At 42.5% G+C, this 19,989-nt stretch overlaps 1 protein-coding gene across 1 annotated transcript in view; it reads right to left on the reverse strand.

Annotated features, from left to right (window-relative positions):
• The window catches only part of THSD7B (thrombospondin type 1 domain containing 7B), a 271,583-nt gene that overhangs the window by 83,944 nt on the left and 167,650 nt on the right, over positions 1–19,989 (reverse strand). The window contains exon 13 of the mRNA XM_030454359.1: positions 17,248–17,514. Coding sequence (XP_030310219.1) covers positions 17,248–17,514 — 267 coding nt within the window. The remainder of the gene's footprint in view (positions 1–17,247; positions 17,515–19,989) is intronic.

The following is a 19,989-nucleotide window of genomic DNA, read 5'->3' on the forward strand; positions in this document are numbered from 1 at the left end:
AAGGTTTCAGCCTTATTTAGGTATCACTGACTGGAAAAATCTCCTTCTTCTAGAGCACTGATGTAGTTTTTGTTAATGGTGCCTTAAAAAATGCTAGGAACAACAGGAGTTCCCTCCTTTGGTTCAATCATAGAATCTCTTAGCCACCAATCCCTTAGCCACCTATTGATATGACAGGTTTTCCTACTCCTCTCCTCATTCATCTCTGCTACTGCAGGAATTGAGGCAAACACCACCTGTGCTCCTGACCCATCAACTAAACGACCCAGTGCCTTGAAGTCCTTTTTAATTGTCTTAGTACTTCTTCCATTAATGTCATCACTGCCAGCCTGGACTACCAACACTGGATAATAATCAGAGGGCCCAATTAGCTGGGGGAGTCTCCTACTAATATCCCTCACCCAGGCCCCAGGAAGGCAGCAGACCTCCCTGCGGGATGGGTCCTCTTGACACATAGGGCCCTCAGTTCCCCTCAGAAGGGAGTCACCAACTACAACTACCTTTCTTTTCTTGTTTGTAGCTGTAGTTGTAACCTGCCTGGTAGACAGGGGGTGAACAGGAGACCTTCCAGATAGATCTTCCTCTTGTCTGTCCTCTGCCTGATTCTCTGAGTCCAGGGCCTCATCTCTGTTCTCTAAGGGCACCTGGGGAGATGGTGGGGGTTGGGAGGGGATTCTTTTGCCTCTCTGATGAGGGACCTGTTTCCATTCCCTCTCATCCACCTGGTTTGCTCCAACTGGCTGATGGCACAAGGACCAGGGCTTCACCGCCTCCTTCTGGACTTCTTTTGGGTTAGAAAGGGTGTGACTTCATCAGTCAATTTCCTTTTCACTGTCCCTAGTACTTGTTAGTCTCTCCTTGAGCTCTGCCACCAGGCACAGCAAGTCATTCACCTGCTCGCATCGCACACAGACCCCACTCACACCGTCCTCTGGTGCTAACACGAGGCCCAGACACTACACAGCCAGAGGCCTGAACAGATACGTCCCTCTTGCTGTCCCTCTTCAGGGCTTCCATCTGTGTGGACACACCCTGCGTCTTAACAGCACCAGGTTTAGCTTTTTTGGAGACCATTGCTCCTTCCAGAGAGCTGGGAGGTGGCTGTGCCCCTCCTGCTCACCCTGCCTGCGCAAACTGCCTCGATAACTGCTGTACACCCTGTTCCTGTTTGCCTGCTCCTGCTTGCCATGCTCTGGGTTGCTGGTGCCCCTCGTAGCCCTCACCTGAGGTGACCAGCACAAAGCAGGGCAGCTCTTTGCCGCCATTTCTATCCCTCTCTGCAGTGCTGGGTGCTGCCCCCTTATCAGCTGATTGGCCTCACCTGAGAGCACCAGCAGAAGCAATGATTCTCTATTTCTTCTCCTTCCTGTATGATGCTCCTGTTCCCACTTCATTTACAGGAGCCACCCTGGAGCCCGACAGCCACAATCATTTCCACAGTCACTCAGGCTGTAACTTCCTTAAGGCTGTAGCCCTGTGCCCACACAGTGCCCTCTGTTCTATTTTCCTACTTCTCTCCATGTATTGGGTCACCTTTTCATTTGCAGCTCCAGGGCCACAGGAATTGGGTATTTTCATTGTTTCTGACCCAACCCATTACAGTGGTATTTGCATGTTTGGATGTATTTCAACTTGGCATGTTTGGTATTTCTGTCTAGATGAGATCACACCCATGCACACGCATATACAAATATTTCCAATATAGACTCACTTTCCCCAAACAAGACTCACAAATATCCCACTACTATTCTACTCCACCTTTTTAAGTTGCCACTCAAAGCAATTCATAAATACATTATGATAACTAAAAGAAATTTTCTCCTGATAGATTTATGAGAAGCACTTCTGAGGCAGTTCTCCAAAGAGTTCTGTTCCACCACCATATGAAATATCATTTTTCCTAGGGCTGTGCAACAGCCTTGGTAATTAACTCTCAACAGAAACAAAGGAAGTGCTTTGTCTCAAAGTAGGATTAGACAGAGGGGTTATCAACATATCATTGAAGGTAAAGGGGGCTAAGACTTTTGGCAGTTTAAGATCTACCTCTCTTACAAAAAGAAATGCAAGACAAAAAAAATATAAATATATATATATATAATTAATACAAAAAGAAATACAAGGAAGAGGAAAGACAAAAGATAGAATAAACAAAACCAAAGAGAGCTGTATTCCATCCCCTGGAAGTTCTTTTGGGATCCCTCAGTGCTCAGAACCACAGAATTTCACTCAACAAAAATTTTCCTCTAAAAAATACTCATGAGATGTACTGTCTCTGCTCAAAGAATGCCTTTCTGGCTATCTTTTTATGAGGAACTAGTAAATAATGGTGCTCCCAGCTCATCCATTGCCTGTAGGAATGGGAGATGTCACAGTTTAGACCCAGCCAGGTCCACAGGGGATGGGCAGGGGGGCTCAGTGTCAGTTCCCCACACCATGTCTGCTGCTTTTCCTCCTCATGGAGAGGACTCCTCACAGCCTTCCCCTGCTCCAAGGCAGGGTCCCTCTGATGGGAGAGTCCTTCAGGAACCCCTGGAACATGAGGATGGGATGCCCTCAGGAACTGCTCCATCCCGGGCTGCCCACAGAGTCACTGAGGGAACAGTCACCTCCTCTGCCACGGGCTCCTCCAGGGCTGCAGAGCCACAGCTGCCCCTCTCTGTCACCCTGCACAGGCTGTTGCTTCACCTCTGCCCACCTGTGACACTTCAGGGGTGACAAATCCACATTTACCCCTCCATGGTCCTTCAGGGACTGCTCCACCGTGCTCCTCCATGGGCTGTGGGGCCACAGCTGCCATCCCACCACGGGGAAATCTCTGCTTGGGCACCATTCCCTCTCCTTCTTCATTGACTTTGGTGTTTTTTCTATGGCATTATTATCTCACCTTCTCCTCTCCTCTGCAAGTCTCTTTTTTCCTCTTTTTTTTTTTTTTCTTTTTTTCTTTTTTTCTTTTTTCAGATTTGTTTTCCCTTTCTTGAATATGTTCCCCACAGAGGTACATCCAGCTTTCCATTATCTGCCCAGCCTTGGGCAGAGGGGGGGCAGGGATTGGAACCAGGGTAGCTTCCAGCAGTTTCTCACAGGAGCCACCTCTGTGGCACCTCCAGCTTCCAAAACACCCCTGCACTAACCTGAGACAGGGATTTGTTTGCAGAAGCCAAGCCATGGTTTGCTACTGTCAGGGGGCTGAAAAGACTTCAGCTTGGATACCCACCATAATCCTAGTATTGGCATTCCTAGAAAACTGGTAGCATTGGCATAATAAATAAAGATAATAATAAACACATAATAAAAAACAAAACCAAAAGTACAAGGGAGATATGCTACTGAAGCAACTGATGAATAGAGAATTCTAAATTCAGGTTCCTATTCACACATCTGACCATAACAGAATGTGAATAAAAGCAACAGTATGAACACATTTCTGAGTTACTTTCACTCAGTGGGGAGGTTACCTCAAGGCTGACTTTACTCAGCAGGTCTTGTCAGTGTCACCCTGAAACATCTCACTTATCCTTCACATTCCCCATTTTTCTCTCCTCTGCAGAATCTCATACTAAAATTTGGTGAATTTCCAAGACTTTCTAAAGAAAAAGATGTCCTATTTTCTTCAGCCCTGCTCGACCCGCTGTCCAGGTTTTTGTAGTTCATGTGTTCTGTTCATATTGTTTCTTGTAGCTTCCTTTAGTCTCTTGGGATTTTATTCCTTAAGATGTCAATTATTAATAAAATAAAGCTTGGTTAATTAAGAAACAACAGATTAGAGCCTTTGTCCTACCTTAACCAGGAGCAGGCTCCTGAATAGCACATAGCCAGAGCTGCACACAGATGTTGCAGGAGTCAGTGACAGAAACACCAGTACATGGGATATTCCAGTAGACAATATGAAACATGCTACTGGGGATAGTTCAGAATTGGAAGGAAAAAATGAGCTGGGAGATGAAATAAGCCTTTTCTAAGCTTGAATGCTATTGTGTTACTACTGAGACACTGCCAACATAATGGGATGAACAAGTGCATTTACCTGGGCTGCACAGTTCATTTTACTATTATTTATTCATTAAGAATGATGTACTTGTTGCTCTACAAACCACAGATGAAGTCTCTTGCCTAACATGTCTATAATAAACAAAGCACCCACAGGTGACAGAGGATGTCCTGGGAAGGCTCCGACACATGATGCAGCAACCATTACTCATCTCATTTCTTCTCTGTAGACCGAGAGACAAAGCAATAGCAGGTTAGACAAATAAAGTGAGGATGATGGTCTGGTGGGTGTTGGAGGTTAAGGCTCAAATACACAGTGTGAAAACTGTTATTCTCTCACTTTTGCTGTGCAGCCCAAAAGAGCTGAGGCAACAGAGGCAGCTGGATGAGGGACTGGTGGGTGTCAGAAGTGGAGAAGCACGAAGAGGCTGTGGAGTGCACAGCAGCACCGAGGGGGAGTTTTGCAGCAGCACAATTTCTTTTCCACCTACACAAGATGCTGTTCATCTCACCCCGGGTCCAGCCAGCAAGGGGCTGCAGTGCCTTTCTGTGTCCTCTGCATTCCCAAATGGATCACGGTGGGAGAAGCAGGTGATTAGTAGGTTTACAAGCTATTGTAAGGCACTGGCATCCACCCGACTGCTGCACTTCCAAATGATAAATTTACTGCCTGTGTAAGGTCTGCACGCAGTGTTAAACAACAGTGCCAACAGGATTCCAAGAGGCTGACTTAAAAGTGATTTGAAAATAAACAACATTTCTCCAGCAGCTCTGGAAACAGATGCACTTCTAATTGACTTGGCTTTAAATTCTTCTGTACTCACTCAAACATATTTCATCATTTCAATTAACAAACTTCTAGTGGTTCTACCCTTGTTAGTAAACCTTGAGGTGCTTCATAAAACTCAAGGTCATTACTATGAGAGTGCATCACTGCCACTGGTAATAACCCCAGTAATTTCCCTTTGAGTCTATAGGATAAAAGAGATCACTCTTTAACAAACACAGCAGCAGCAGACTGGACAGTGACACAGAAGAAATGGTTCTAATTACACAGACAAAAGGTAGAGGGGGAAAAAACTGATTCATTTTGCAATTAATATTTCCATTCATTTGGCCACTGACCGTGAAATACATAAAATAACACCAGTAAATCCACGTGCCAGAAGCCTAATAGCTAAAGACTTCAGAAGGAAGACCTGGCAGACCATGGCACTCTGGGGGCCACATTCTGCCCCAATGAAGATTTGGGACCTCCTACAAAGCCAACCTCATGTTTAATTCAGGTTTCAACCCAGCACTGAGAAGGGACTGCAGGTATGAGAGTAGCTCCACCTGACCCCAGCCCCTAGATTGGGGTTTTCCTGGCATGTGGTGGAAAGGCAGCCACCAGCCATGGGCCACATGGCATAACCAAAGGCTCCAGGAGTGTGTGAGGTACAAGGGGAGCACCTTCCCCTAAGCAATCCAGGTCGAAGCATTTAAATCCTGCTTTAAGGGAGAACATTATTAACTGAAGGAAACCAGGCAGAATAAATCTGGCATTCTTAAAGTTGCTAACAACTTCTGTTGCATCTGAAAAGGATGTAATATTACCATGGAACAATGTTTCCTTTTTCTTTTTTTTTCTTTTCTTTGTCTTTAATATGCAAGGATTTTAGAGGTTTTTATGTCTTATTAGCTTGCTAGATGGGAAATTTAAAAGATAATCTAATGAGTACATTCAGTAAATGCACAGCCAGAAAAAGCCCAGCAAAAATAACATTCACATCAAATATTTTGCAAAGCTCAAATAATGGACCCCCTTGGCTAATTTATTCCCACTTGTTCTTCTCAACAGAGGCACATGCTCTTGCTATCTCATAGCAGACTGATTATAGATTCTAAATACACCAAAGAGGACTTGTAAAAAATGCTGGTAAGTTTAACTCAACATTATTGTTACTAAAATTCATCCAAAGGTTGAATCTATCCCTCAGTTTCACAGTCTCTCTAAATCCTGATGAGGCAGTCAGGTTGATGCTGACTTTGCATCCTGACTCCTACTGTCTTTTGATTTTGCATTGTAGTTTCCTTCCTTCAAGAACAGCAAGCACACACTTTGCACTACATACACACTGCAATAGTTGATATATTTAATATTTCAACTAAATAATGAAATTCAATTAATTAGCACACTCCTTGTAACAGACTACAGAACAAGCTGAGAACTCTTCTGGAGAAGAGAGACTCATCTGCTGCCTTCTGAGGGCAAATAAACAGTGCAAATAAATAGGACTTCACAGTGTCCATTCATCTTGAAGGGAACTGTCAATACAGGCAGAAACCCACTGCATGCATCTGTCCAGGCTCCAAAAGCAGTTGTGGAAATTATTTCCCCTCCTCCTGGGGCTACAGCCCTGCAGAAAAGGACTGGACCAGCTCTTGGGAGTCCTGAAGCCTTAAGAAAGTCCTTACTCAAACATAAAAAATAAATCACCCACTGGGATCAATAGCAGTTAGGGTAGTAGCTCAGCTGTGTTTTTCTATATGCTTTGCTCATCACCCTACTACTGAGAAAATCATCTGCTTTGTCCAAAAAAACCTAAGCAGTTTTTTCTTTATCTGTGTCCTCATCCTGTGTATATCAAGAAAAGAAACTCATGCCATTGTACTTCATTATGAATTGTTCAGCACAAATGTTCTTCAGGTTACTCAGTTAATAATAAAAGCAGCTTTTTAAAGCAGACCTGAGATTGTGTTTATTTCTTATTATTATTGTGAGTTATATAATATAATAAGGCTTTTTTTTTTTTTTTAAAGGCTGAACACACTTCCACAATACATCATGAAGACAAGATTAAATTGTCCACAGACTGTCAAATTCCTCTTTTTCTCCTGCAGCTGACTTCTCTCAGAGGCCCAATTGCACGGTAGCTCTGAAAATAGATGTACATTGCAGAGTGCTCTGAAGATCAATATAGGCTGGGGCAATTTGGACCAGGCAGGAAGCACCTTCCAGAGCCAAGGGTCCACCACTGAGAGAAAGCTGCCACCAAATGTCACCAAAAATACCCCTCTCCATCAGTAAATCATGTATGGCCTGAAGGTCAATGGTTTCAGGCTCTGCTGGAGCACACTAAGAAACTCAATTTCAGAGTTCCAGGCCCTCCACAGAGAGTATCTTTCTGCCAGCTTCTAAAGACACGAGGTTCAGCACCAGCAGCACAACATGCCACCTCCTTTCAGCTGCCAAGCTGCCACCCCAAGGCACAGACAAGCTTCATTTAGACAGCTTCCCTCGGACAACAACGTGACAGTATCCGTTTTACAGAACACTGATGCATTCCCTTGTAGCCTGATAATTAGGCAAGTACCGTGCATTATAACACTGCTCTTATTTCAGGCAAAATAAACCACGGGGTGGCTGCAGAAGAAGGGAACACAAAGCCAGTAGGTCCCTGTGCAATTAATATTAGCAAGAAGGCTTGTAACAACATGAAAAAAAAAAAAAAATTTTTTTTTTCCTTTTAATGTACATTTCTAGTACTTTAATTTACAAACTGGGGAGGTATTACCAAGTATGTCTCTGTTCAAGAAGAGGTCACACAAGCACTGGAGAGGCTGGGGAGAAGCTTCTGAGCCTGCAGTGACCTCCGTAGCCTCCCTCTCCGCTGTTCCCGCATCTGAGTCACACCCTGACCTCTCAGATCAATACATTGACATCAATACACTGCCTCAACACCTTCTCATCTCACTGACACTACATGAGAAACCTAACTACACACTTTAATTATACTGGCACTAACCATTACCAGCACTGGGAAGACCCATCAGCACTTTTCCCAAGGCCAGGTCACTGCCATGAGGTATAAAGAGTTTCATTCCTGCTATTAGAGGTCACCTTGCTGCAGAGACAGGGATAGAAAGGCACCTGACCTTCTTAAATAAAGCTCTACAGTAAAAAAAACATCTGATGGAAACAGGGTTTTAAGAAAGGGAATAGTCCTGTTTTTCCACAGGTTAGGCATGGGGAGAACAGCAAAACTCATTTAGATGATTGAAAACCTTGAGATGGAAATAAGACATTTTTGTGATGGTAGCAGGCCCCAGCACAGAGTACTGATGTACTGAATTCCTGATAGACTTTTGTTTCAATTTTGCAGCATGACTTTGAGCACTCTGGCTGTGTAGTTCAATCTCCTCTGCTGGAGGATTTCAATGAATTCAGACAGAAGAAGAAAGTGATGTAATCTTGTTAAATAATACAATTTTCTATGGTCACTCCTCCATGTCACCAAGTACAAATGAGATCCAAGATTTCACAGAAGGCTTCTCTGTCTGTTGTGAGGAATACTAGAAGTTTTGCAAAACAAGCTCTCAGTAATTTAATTTAAACCACCCACATCTGCAAACCTTGGAGGACAGAGAGATTTCAAAGTAAATCTCAGACTTAGGAATAGATTAAGACAGGATAAACTCCCTGTTACTCAGCAATACCATTATGATAATGCTTAGAGCAGACTGAGATGATGTTTCATTTTATTCACATTTCCTAATTCAGGTCCATTTCCACTAAAATACCTACTATGCTGCAACAGGGCTCCCCACCAGCAGTAAAGTTATGAACCCATGACTTTATAGAGAAAAATGATTTGTAACCTATAGATCTGCTTGAAATTCCTGCTCATCAGAGCTATATAAAAGACAATCAGGTTAAAAAACACTGCAAAATACTCATATAAGACACAAGAGGGATTCTGTGAATTACCACCAGTACATGGTGAAGAGCCTGGAGCACAGGACTTATGAGGAATGGCTGAGAAAACTGGGATGGTTTAGCCTGGAGCAAAGGAATCTGAGGGGACACCTTATCACTCTCTACAACTACCTGAAAGAATTTTGGAGAGGGTGGGTGTTGGCTTCTTCTCAAAATAACAAGTAGTAGAACAAGAGGAAATGTTCAGGGCAGGTTTCTATTGGGTATTAGGAAAAATTTCTTCACCAAAAAGGTTATCAGGCATTAGAACAGGGGACTCAAGGGGGGTGGTGGGGCCACAATTCTTGAAAAGTATTTAAAAGCTGCATAGATGTTGTGCTTAGGGAGAAGATTTAGTGGGGGGTTGGCAGTCCTGGTCAACAGTTGGACTTCATTATCTTCAAGGTCTTTTCCAACCAAAACCATTCTACTACTCTATGTCACTTCCCCATACAGCTACACAGATCACAAAGGGATCATGAAGTTCTCCATGAGCAGGGAAAGTCTACAGTGCAGAATTCAGCAAAAGACTTAGGCTAACAAGGTATAAAATATACAAATATAACCAATTAAATTGAATGACACGTAGGGAAAGAAACGTGTTAATTCTAGATTTATCATTCTATGGTAGCATTTTATTAGAGTCTTGCTTCCTAAAAAGTTGTATTTGAGACAAATACATTAACAGGGCTGAAGAGACAGGCCACATTTCAAAGAGATACCCTGGCCATATCCTGCTGCAGGAATCAAGGCAGTAGATCACCCAGTGCATTAACTTGCTATCAAAGCTGTCCTAAACCTCTGATAGACTATTTCTCCACCAAGTTACTATTTCTACACTAAAAACACTCCCAATTCCCATGGAAGAGCTTTAATCAGCCTGTCAAAAGCAGAAAAACTGACTGAGCCTAATAATAAAAACAAGAGGCACAGATGTGAGCAAGGGTGGGCAGGGGTGGTCTGGCAAGTGGAGGCTGACAGTGATCATCAGGCATAAGAAAGCCTCTTGGAGGTTTGTAAAAAAATCATTCCTTCACATAGTCTGGTACAGCCACCTCTTCAAAAGGGTTGTTTTATGGAATGAAGCAAAAAGCATTTAAAAAATTTGTCCAAAAAAGACATGCTATGAAGATTTATATTTAGAGCCAAGGAGTAACAACATCACTATGACTAAATGAAGCACAAAGACCAAATTCTCTAAATATTTCCTGCTATCTGTAAGAAGTTAAAGAACTAGAAGAATGTGCATTTCTATGTACTAATGCCTCAGGGCAAGTCTTACCTTGCTTTAAATAAGCTTCTTTGATAGCCAGTTTGACCCATTCAGAAATAACCTTTTTGATGGCTGTTTACTTTTGATTCTGTTGCCAGAAAAACATAAGAGAACAGCAATGTCTGAACAGTTGTCCTGTGATTCAGTTTTATTTGATAAATCTTTTAACATCCAGCAAGGAAAAACTGTAGCCAAATTGTCTTATAGTGAACAGATTTTGGAAAAAAAAAATGGAAAAGATAGGGAATAAATCAATGTTCTTTGAGCACTGTTATGAGAGCAATATGTAAAAATCCTGTAGCCAAACAAGAAATGGAGGGCAGGTCCTTTATGGTCTCTTTTTCTGCGCTTACAGCTCCCCTGGCAGGCACAGCTGTAATTAAGAGTGTCGCCACATACCCAAGGAGAGGTGTAGAAAATGTCAGAGAGAGGTCCAGAGGAGAACCCAGCCAGGATTTCGGGGCTAAATTTAGAAGCTATTTAAGCTTTGAGAGAGGTAGAAACCAGTCGAAGGTGACAGTGGCTTTGAAGAGTCCTGAAGCAGGGACATGAGGGGGAGACAGCCCCGTCTGCAGCTGGCAACACCTTTCAGCCCTCCCGTGATCCAAACTCAGCTGTAATTCCCATGCCAGGGGATGGGATGGGAAGACAGTAAGGTGACTTTTTAGCTGAAACTTTTTCCTCAAGCAGTCTTTGAAAACCTTTGTCCTGAAAGTAACACAGTCACTTTTCTATAATAAAAAGGCCACAGAAAGATCGACTGCAGAGCCACACAGGGGAAACCAGAGAGAACCAGGAGTATTGTAATATTTAATTAAACCCAAATGCCAGAAGAAGAGTAGGGCAGCCTGAACACACACTCTACATGGCATCAATAATTGATGGTGCCAAGACCACCTCCTGCTCCCTCACTTGGAGGGAGGAGGAGGCATCCCAAGGATGCAGCTAAGGAGAGGAGAGCTGAGGAAGGGTTGGTTGCCTGTTGGCCTTGTAAAAGAAGTGAGGCCCTAACAGGGATGAGACCTCATCCATAAGGTGCTCGTAGGATGCTGATTATGGAACTTAAGAAACTGCTTAAAACTAAAACTAGCCGGACTTTTGAATTAAAGGTTTGTGCTAAAAAAGAAAAAAAAAAATTTCAATATAAAATTTCATTTAGACTAAGAATGAAATTAAATGCTTAGGGGCATTTTCAAAAACAAGTTTGGCTCAGAGAAGTTTCTATTTCTGAAGATTTTAAAAACAAAACCAGGGATTTCTGCAAAATTTCATTGGAAATTATGGAAAAATGTGTGCCATGGTAATTGTCAGAACAGGTAACCTTTTGAAAATTAACAGGCATTTATTCAATGTAGCTTTTAGAACTTTTTTTTTTCCCAAAAAAATTGTTATCTGGTAGGAAAGGTAAGTTTGCTATCATTCCAAGATAGACTGGGCTAATGTTTCTTCAACATAAAGCTCTGCTTTCAGTTTTTGAGTTACACAAATACCATTTGCTAGAACAATTCTTAAAATCTGGTGATTAAAAGCTACCTGAAACTAGCTCATTTTCTCCTCAAACAACAGTGCAGGGATTTGCACACCAGAGGGTTTTAGAGCAGGCCCCTGTGTTGATCAGTCATGCAACGCCCATCAAACTGGTGGCCAGGATTTTCATGTAAGGGAGAGTAAACCCCAAAGGAACCCACCTGTTAGAAATAAATACAGCCCCACTCTGGCCTGACCTTTCAGCAAATCAAACTTCATGAGACTTGACACCACCTGGTTTTCAGCAGTAGGAGCTGAAATTCCTGATCCATGACCTTTGCATCCTGTCCTAAATCTCTCACCACTGGAGACATTGCTAGGCAGGACAGAAGCAGCACTGTCACTGCTAGTACATGCTGCCCTGATGTGCCTTGGAGCAGGGAACATCCCACCAGCCACCACAAAAAATGTGACTTTTTATGCCACCAGAATTTTTAACTCTTCCTGGTACATCTCTTCTCCATTGCCACCATTTGGGATTAAAGCTGATTTTTTTTTCAAGGATTGACCTTACCATCAGCCTTCCCAGTACCAATGTTAGGTTGTCCTGATGGGGCAGAACTGAGTGGTACCCACCCCTGCAGCAGCAGGTGCTGGGGAACCCTCTGAGCAACCCCAATCCTCTTTGATTTGTCCACCCACAAAAAACCACACACAAAAACCCCCCCTGCTTCGCTGAGAATAAGGTATGTGAGCATCCCTGCTGTGCCCTTCATAAATTTAGAGATAATTAAAGCTTTCTAAGGTGACTGTAGGTTGAAGTTAACTGCTTTTTGATTTAAAGCCAGGATCTATTTGTCTGTTGTGTTTTTCGTTGAGGTTCCTATTGTTGCAAGCAAAGCAGAATCTGAATAGTAAAAGCCCCTTTCATGAATTCCTACTTTCCATAAATTGCCCATTGGATCAAAAGCAGAACCTATGAGCAAGAGCACAGAAGTCTCCAGCCTTTGATTTGGAACAGATGAGGCACCCCATGTTCCTCTAAGATTAAAAAAAAAACCCTGTTGGCACAGCACACAAAAAGGAGAGGCAAAAGAACTACATGAAATACTGAAAAAAAAAGAAAAAAAAAAAAAAAAGAAGACAGAAGTTTAAAAATGGTACGAGGAACACAGATGACAAATTGGGAAGTAGATGAACCACAATTAAGAGGAGAATTTCATGTCCAAAGAGGACTGTCCAAACACCAGCCAGAGAACAGAGACCCTGTGGACTAAAAGGCAAGTCAGTTTTCTGATGGAAAGACAAATTAAGACAAATCATCATTACATTTCTGTAATACATTTAGAGACAGTCATCTCTGTCTGTAATTTCATATTTCCATTTGCAAACTAAAGGAAAGAAAAGAAGAGTGAATCAATTCCAGGAAAAAAGCATTAGCTCAATCTGGAAACCACAGGCTCCTCATTTCTTGAGATTAGTGAATGGGTGATCAAGAAAAACTATGAAACCACTAAAATCAAGCAGTAGACTTATCTCAAAAGCCAGTCTGGGGGAAAAAAAAAAAAAAAAAAAAAAAAAAGCTAGTGATTTTTCTGGACAAGAGAGAAAAGCTTTGCATAGAAAGGAATAAAATTCTTAAGCTAGTTCTAGCCAAGTATCACAAGCTAACTTAAGGTTAAATTGCAGTGAGGACAGGTAAATTAGTCAAAGCCACTAGAATTGACCCAAAATGTTCACAGAAGCTGTGCCCAGCTGTGCTGGGTCAGGACATGGGTGTCACGTCCTGATAGAAGAAACTGTAAGCACCAGGTAAACCAGCAGTGCATTTCCATTAAAGCACATCTGGAATGCTTTTGACTGCACTGCTTTTGGACTGGACTGCTTTTTGGATACTCTGTATGTGGTAACTACACCAATGAGGAGGAAATCCATCTCCTGTGGAGAAGGTATTCTTAAAGGGTTACTGCATTTGCAGCTCATTGACTTAGAAGAGTTGGAGTCTAGACTGCTAACACCGATGAACCAACTTTATTGGGTGGTTTTGTTTGTTTTTTATGCCCCCCCAGATGCAAATGCAGAATTTCTCACCAAACATAGTGTAGATCAGATCAGGACCCCAGAGCCCCTCTGAGCAGTGATTAACTCCTCTGTTAATCTCAAACTCACAGTACATCACCTGATAACTATGATGCACTCGTGTAATAAGTCCCACTGACACAGGGAACTAAACCCTACTGAAGTGGTGAGTTCAACAGCCAGGTTTCACTCAGCTGAAATTGTTCCAGTGAGCAGGCAAGAGCCCAGAGTTTGCTCTCTAGAAAAGGTACAAATTGACCTATTCTATTAAAACTGGCCTATTCTATTCCATCTTCATTGTCCTACACCTCGTATCCATGGCATTGTTAAATCTGGGACAAACTTAAACCTACTTCTAAGGCAAAGTTTGCATCCTTACATCTGTCTTTCTGCATTTTTAAAAAGTTCTTCAAAAGGACCCAGCAAAGAACTGAGGGCTGTGTCTTACAAGTGTTCACTTGTCTCCTGGCTCAAGGCAAAGGAGTGAAAAGCACTGTCCTGCAAAAGCAAAAGAGCAGGAAACAAAGGAAAGTCAGGAGACCTGAAAAATAACAGAGGAACACACTTATCCCCATGTCTCATAAAGCAAGAACAATGCCTTGATATCACAGTGATTGGCATTCAATATATAAGAAAAAGATTTAATTAGCCATAAATGTGGTCAGCCAGCAAATGTTAAAAGGTCACCTGATACTTACTGTGAACAAGACAAACTGAGCTGCTTAAAAAAACCCAAAACTGTCATGAATAATTTCTCAGGGCTTAGCAACTCGGCATGCCTCTGTAATTGGCTCTTCTCTATTACGGTTGAATAACACACTGCTAATTATTAATTGGATAATGATTTGTTTCTATCACTAATTCAATAATGTGTTCAAAAGTGCATTCTGAAAGCTCCCAGCTCTAGAGACCATAAATATTTGGCTTATCTTCACTTAGCTGCTGTAGCTGGAAGGCAGGTCTCAAGAGATGGAACTGGAGCACTCAAGCCACCAAAAGATCCACATCCTCTGGAGACTGAGGCAACGTTGCTTTCCCACTCAATTTCCAGGGAACAGAAGGTGTTCAGGACTGGGTAGCAATTAGGAGTTTAGACATCTTGGGTACTAAACACGAATCTGCCTGGAGAGTAATGGGGGAACTCTCACCATGAGGGGAACTCTAATGTGTCATCCAAAAGGTAGAAAGAACTCACCCCTCCTTTACATCCCACTTCCAAACTTAAAGGTATTCAGAGCAGACTGTAAATAAGAGTTTAGGAGAAAGGACACATGAAAGGGCTCTGCTGTACAGGACCCACCACCTCCCTGGTCTCTGACACAGGTCCTGGGCCAGGGCGATACTGCAAACATTTCTACTCTGATAAAAGTAAAGACAAGAAAGCCAATAATAATCCCCTTGAGCTACCACTCCTTACTGCCTCCCTGAGAGAAGCTGGACTATTAAAAATGCCACATAAATAACACTGATGGAAAGTAGGCTCAAGGTTATTCATAAACCCCCACCACCACCACCCTCATAGACAACCTCCTCTTTTTATTACTCATAAAAACCCTGAGTTTTTCAGAAGAGCAAGTCACGGCACAGGAAACCCCACCTTTCAAAAGCCAACAGCTCCCTTTTTGCTGAAGAAAAGGTAATGTTGTTAGGGAAAGGTATAGCATTCCTCCTTCATGGGCCACAGAGGCACAATCAATTGGCACAACAGCGTGTTGTCGAAACACAACCCATGGAAAGCTGTTTTATGAACCTGTGCAGCCAGCTGGAACAGCCATCAACAGCTGCGAGAGGAATTCACTCCAGGACTGAATCACTTCATTAGGATGGGTTTTTCTCCTTTTATTACATGCAGCTCAGGCTGCCGACCTTCATCCTGAAGACCCTCCACAGAGCAGCCCCACTTCTTCCTCTGCTCCCCCATATACTCAGGAACAGTCATCGTTCCTGCTGAATTACTTAATCTCCTCCTGACATATCACTTCTCCCCCTCCCATCACATAGCTCACCAGCACTTTTCCATCCTACTACATCACACAGTGTGGAGTACAAAGCTTTGTGACTCTAAGTCAGACAGCATCAGCAGTTTGGGAGAAGCAGAGGTGCAGAATTTACCCCTAGGACAGAGCTTCTGTCTGCAAACAGATTTATCATAATTAATTGCAACAAACCACATATCATGAAAACTGGGAGAAAATGGATGGAATGACATTTCCTGCTTGCTCTGCTTCCGATTCTGCCCTTTTTCTGTTTGATACAGGATACTTGATTACATGTGAATTATCAGTGGAGAGAATCACAGCCCAGAGCCCCAGCAAGCAGTGGCACAGGAATATTTGCTGTGCACCAATTTAAGCTGGAGCCTGGCACAGAACTGGACGAATGAGATCACTGACTGCTGAAGTCATGTGCCCTTGGCATGAGTGACAGCAGGTGACATCACAGGGGTTCTGTAATTAAACATGATTGTCTCAAGAAAATTCCTGATGCCTTTGCTGAAAACAATCACACATATACTTCTAAATTGAGTGGAAAGGAATAAAACCTAAAACAAGTAAAAGCTGAAGCAGGAAATAACTTCAAACAAAATTCTAATTGAAATACAGCTTCTCTGTAGTTTATACTAAACTATATGTTTTAAAATATATACCAAAAAAAAAATTGCCTCCGGCATTCTGACATCGGAGCCAACTTTATTTCTCTTCTACTCATTCCCAGTGCCAGCAGACCCTTTTACTGAGGAAAACTTTGGTATTAAGAGTAATAAGTAGATATCAGAAGGGTGTCCAACACTCCCAGCAACCTCATCAAAGCTGCTCCAGCAAGTGAGCAGGAACACCCCTACAGAGGACTACAAAACCATGAGCAGGCAACCATGCTGAGCTATTTACACATCTGTCCTGGTTTGGGCCAGGATAAGGGCAATTTTCTGATTTCTACTTTTGCTTTCAGCTAAGTCTCTTGTAAGTAGCTGCACTGCTGAAATTAACAGCAAGTTTCTCAGTCAGTGTCTGCTGCTGGGACTGATAACACTCAGTGTTTATAGTTACTGCTGGAGACTGGGATGCAGAGCCAAGGACACTGCTCAGCTCTGAGGAACATTTTGCCCTCCAGAAGGAGTAAAAAGGCTATACCTGAGGCCCTCCCTTGGGGAGGTACAGGACAAGATAGGTGGCCAAAATTGACCAGAGTATTCCATCCCATACATGTCATACTCAGTATAAATCTGAGGGATCACAAAGGGTCAAACCCCTTCCTGGTTCCCCCTCTTCACCTGTCACTGTTTGCTTTGGCATCCTGGGAGGATTCCATCCATTCCTCTGCCTGTGGTCCTGATCCCTGCCAGCCTGAATCTGTGTGTTCCTGCCTCCAGCTCCTCACTGCTGCTGACTCCAGGATTCCAGCCTGGACTTTCCCAAGGCTGCTCTGCAGCCTCGGTGGTGACGTGGGAGTTATTGGGGGAGTGAGGGGAGTAACGTGGTATCAATTTTCCTGTATAATTGTATACATTCAGTAATTTTTCCTATTTATCATTACTGTTCCATTAAAGCTGTGTAGTTCAGCTTCCAACCCCTGCGTCTTCCTTATTCTCTCTCCTTCCTTTATCAGGTAGGGGGATTAATAGAGAGCAGCTGTTACTCCGTTTCATTGCTGGGCCAGTGTTAAAGCATGACAAAATCTTGTGGGCCTTTTGGTACCTCCTTACCTGAAGTGCTACAGTGAGATGGTTCCACCAGTTTGCCCGTCTCGTCGTAACAGGCGACAGCGCGCAGACGCACACCCTGCCCGCACTCCTGGGCACCCGAGTGGGACTCTGGGGATCCCGGCCGTGTTTGGGAGGCACCTCCACCAACAACGCAGTCAGACCAGTTCCCATGGGGCTGGGAAGTGAACTCCTGGCAGGGACACGGCTCTGTTTCCACTTGAGGATAAACCTCAGCGTTCTGGCATTTGTCTCGCTTCCTGCTTCGCCCTGTTCCAAGCAGAGAAATCTGTTGGTTAGCTCGACGTCTGCTGCTCTTGATAACAACACGGGGTATTATTTACACTTGAATGAGTTTCAACGCACCAGAACTGAGACAATCTGAATGTTAATATCCAGGAATATTTCTGGAGCATCTATTAGCTGCTGCCAGTGCTCTGGAGTGCAAGGACAATGGGTTTCATTCCAGGGGCAACCAGAGAACTCGGAAATACTGTTTTGATGGGGAGGGCAAGGAGGAAAATCCAAAGTCTTATTCTAGTGTGCCCAGAAAATGCTTTGTAATTTTATATAATATTATTTTTCTCTAATTACCTGATGAAAATAAATTGATTGTTTTGTCTCTATTTGCTCCCAAACAGTGGTTGCCAGGACAACTTCCAGAGGACCATACATTGGCTACGACTTCTTTGAGGCTACTTTATAAATTAGTTCAAGATGCACTGGGCACACAAACCGTACTTTGAAGAAAACAGCAAAGATAATCCTCAGTAAATTATTAGGGCTGGAAAGCATTTCAATGGTTAGATTTGGTTTAATGTTTTCTTTTGCTCTATTCCTTCAACAGGCTTTAAAAGAAGGCACTTTCAGTAGCATCAGGAAGCAGCAGCATTCAAGTAAACCTCTGCATCCTTGCCCGGTTCCTGGAGGACTTGTAGGCATAAGAAGATGACCCGGAGGAGATAAAGGAGAGAATTCATGTTCCCTGCATCCCCAAAACTGCTCCAGGGAACACAGGTTTGTATACAACTTCTAAAGAAAAAAAATCAATGTTTTTCTTGGCATGGGTTAGCCTGCGTGACGCAGAGTAATCTTTTGGCTGGCTGAGCCCAGGAACATCTTTGCATTTGGCATCTGCACAGAAGGGGAGAATTCATCTTCACTAAGAAACCACATCCATATCCCACCCTCTAAAGGTTCCCTTGGGGATCTTGGACATGCTAAAAAGACTTCTGCAAAAAGTTTTTAAAGCTTTGATCCCAAAGGAAATGTTTTCTCTTTGGTATTGCACAAAAAAATGAGATACTAAAACAAAACAAACAAACAAAAAAACCCAATTCTATAATGTAACAACTCTCTTTATAGCCTGGAATCAAGAGTCATTTCACCACATGTCAGCAGGAGCAGAAGCTGGCTGTCACCCATACCTGCTTGCATACAAATATGTACCTCCAAAGAAAAGGACACCAAATGCAGACCCTTAATATCACTGTTCTTTAAGCCCCAGCTCTTTCAAAATTGTATTCATTGTATTGTTCCGGGGAATTCAAAGTCTGCTGGCACCAAGGGGTAATAAAAACACAGAAACCAAATAGCTCTGGCATCTTTATGGTTTTATATACATAAATATATATATAGAAATTTATGAGCAGATTCAGGTAAGGTATAAGAGGTACAGCCCCAACATAACTCAAGGAAAATCTTTTAAAAGGCTTTAAATAGATGAGGAGCTCTCTAGTGGCATTTCCAGCACTTTATGTGTGATGAGCTGACAGAAGCCACAAACTCAGTGTATACATAGAGCTGTCTACTCTGCATCCTGTAAGTAAAGATGGGAATTTGGGACCTGCCCTTGTTTTGCCATTAGTCCATGAAACCCACCAGACACAGGTAAGGATGCTAATAATCTCACACTTCCACAACACTTTTTTCCCAACCTGCCCTGCCATCTGTTTTGCAGGAAACTTCCATCTAACGAAGCTGCTGCCAAAGCCCTATTTTGAGGGCAAAAATGACATTCATCCCACACTCTTCACACAGAAGTAGTTTTCAAATTAGTGATGGTGATATTTTTATCATCTTTACAGATTGCTTAGAAATCACTATCAAAAATACCTCTGTAAAAACTTTCAAGGACATAAATCCTCAATTAAGTAGTTCTTTCTTTTTAAATTTAGATTTTGGAACACTAACAAATACTATATACATTCAATACTATCAGCTAGTATATGCTATACATTAAAATTACATAAAACATTAATAATATATCTTTCCACAAAAAGGAAAAGTCACTGTATCCAAAGTACAGTGAAATAAATGACTGCATTAATGAACTGAAGTCTCACCTAAAAACTGTGTTTTCATTATAATGACTTTGAATTTTGATATGTTCTGTAATAAGTCTTTTGCTTCTTAAGCAATGACTAATTTTACATGTAGAGTCTATGATTACTTACAAAGTGAAATGAATAATACTATTAAAAACTGAGTGGGAGGCAAGCAAATCTCAGCAAACAATTAGCAGATTCCTTCTAAATGACATTGTTAATGAGCTCTTATAATGAAGCCAAAGCATTCACTTGGGCACAGACACACACAGTGATGAACAAGGAGGTACAATTCATGCATGCTGACAGAAGGGAGAAATACAAATGGACAAAGGAGTCTCCACAGCATGAAGCCCTTCCCAAACAGCATTTTCTTTAAATCTTTGTAGGGAGTTCACGTGGATGAGATTTTTTTTTC

This window comes from Calypte anna, chromosome 7 (genome assembly GCF_003957555.1).
Source record: "Calypte anna isolate BGI_N300 chromosome 7, bCalAnn1_v1.p, whole genome shotgun sequence".
Lineage (NCBI taxonomy): Eukaryota > Metazoa > Chordata > Aves > Apodiformes > Trochilidae > Calypte > Calypte anna.